Here is a 384-nt window from a genome sequence, read left to right on the forward strand (position 1 = left end):
CTTATGCGTGTGTCTGTGTGTTTAGTTTAAATCACATTTGCATACTTCCTTTTACCTGTATGTCTCCATCGTCTTGAAGGTAACATCCTGACAATGAGACAGAAAAAAAACTTAAGAAAGACATTTCCTTTCTCCAAAGATAAAGGAACAAATTATTAACACGCACTTCCTTCTAACGAACAACTGGTCACAAAACAATTTCAAAACGAGTAACCAAGACAACGAAAAATATAAAACCATACAAAATACATTATCTCAGTTCAATTTTGTTCTCAGCTTAGTCAATCATTTGGCTTTTGAGATTTTTTTTTTTTTATTAACACGAAGGAAAAATATTATGAAACAAAGCGCAGGAGATTTTATTTCTTTAGATGTCAAGCCATT

At 31.8% G+C, this 384-nt stretch overlaps 1 protein-coding gene across 1 annotated transcript in view; it reads right to left on the reverse strand.

Annotated features, from left to right (window-relative positions):
- Positions 1-51: 51 nt before the first annotated feature.
- Positions 52-384, reverse strand: part of LOC119582228 (endothelin-converting enzyme 2-like) — a 39,160-nt gene continuing 38,827 nt past the window's right edge. The window contains 1 exon segment of the mRNA XM_037930458.1: positions 52-87. Within this exon segment, the coding sequence (XP_037786386.1) occupies positions 52-87 (36 nt within the window).

Source organism: Penaeus monodon, chromosome 15, assembly GCF_015228065.2.
Source record: "Penaeus monodon isolate SGIC_2016 chromosome 15, NSTDA_Pmon_1, whole genome shotgun sequence".
Lineage (NCBI taxonomy): Eukaryota > Metazoa > Arthropoda > Malacostraca > Decapoda > Penaeidae > Penaeus > Penaeus monodon.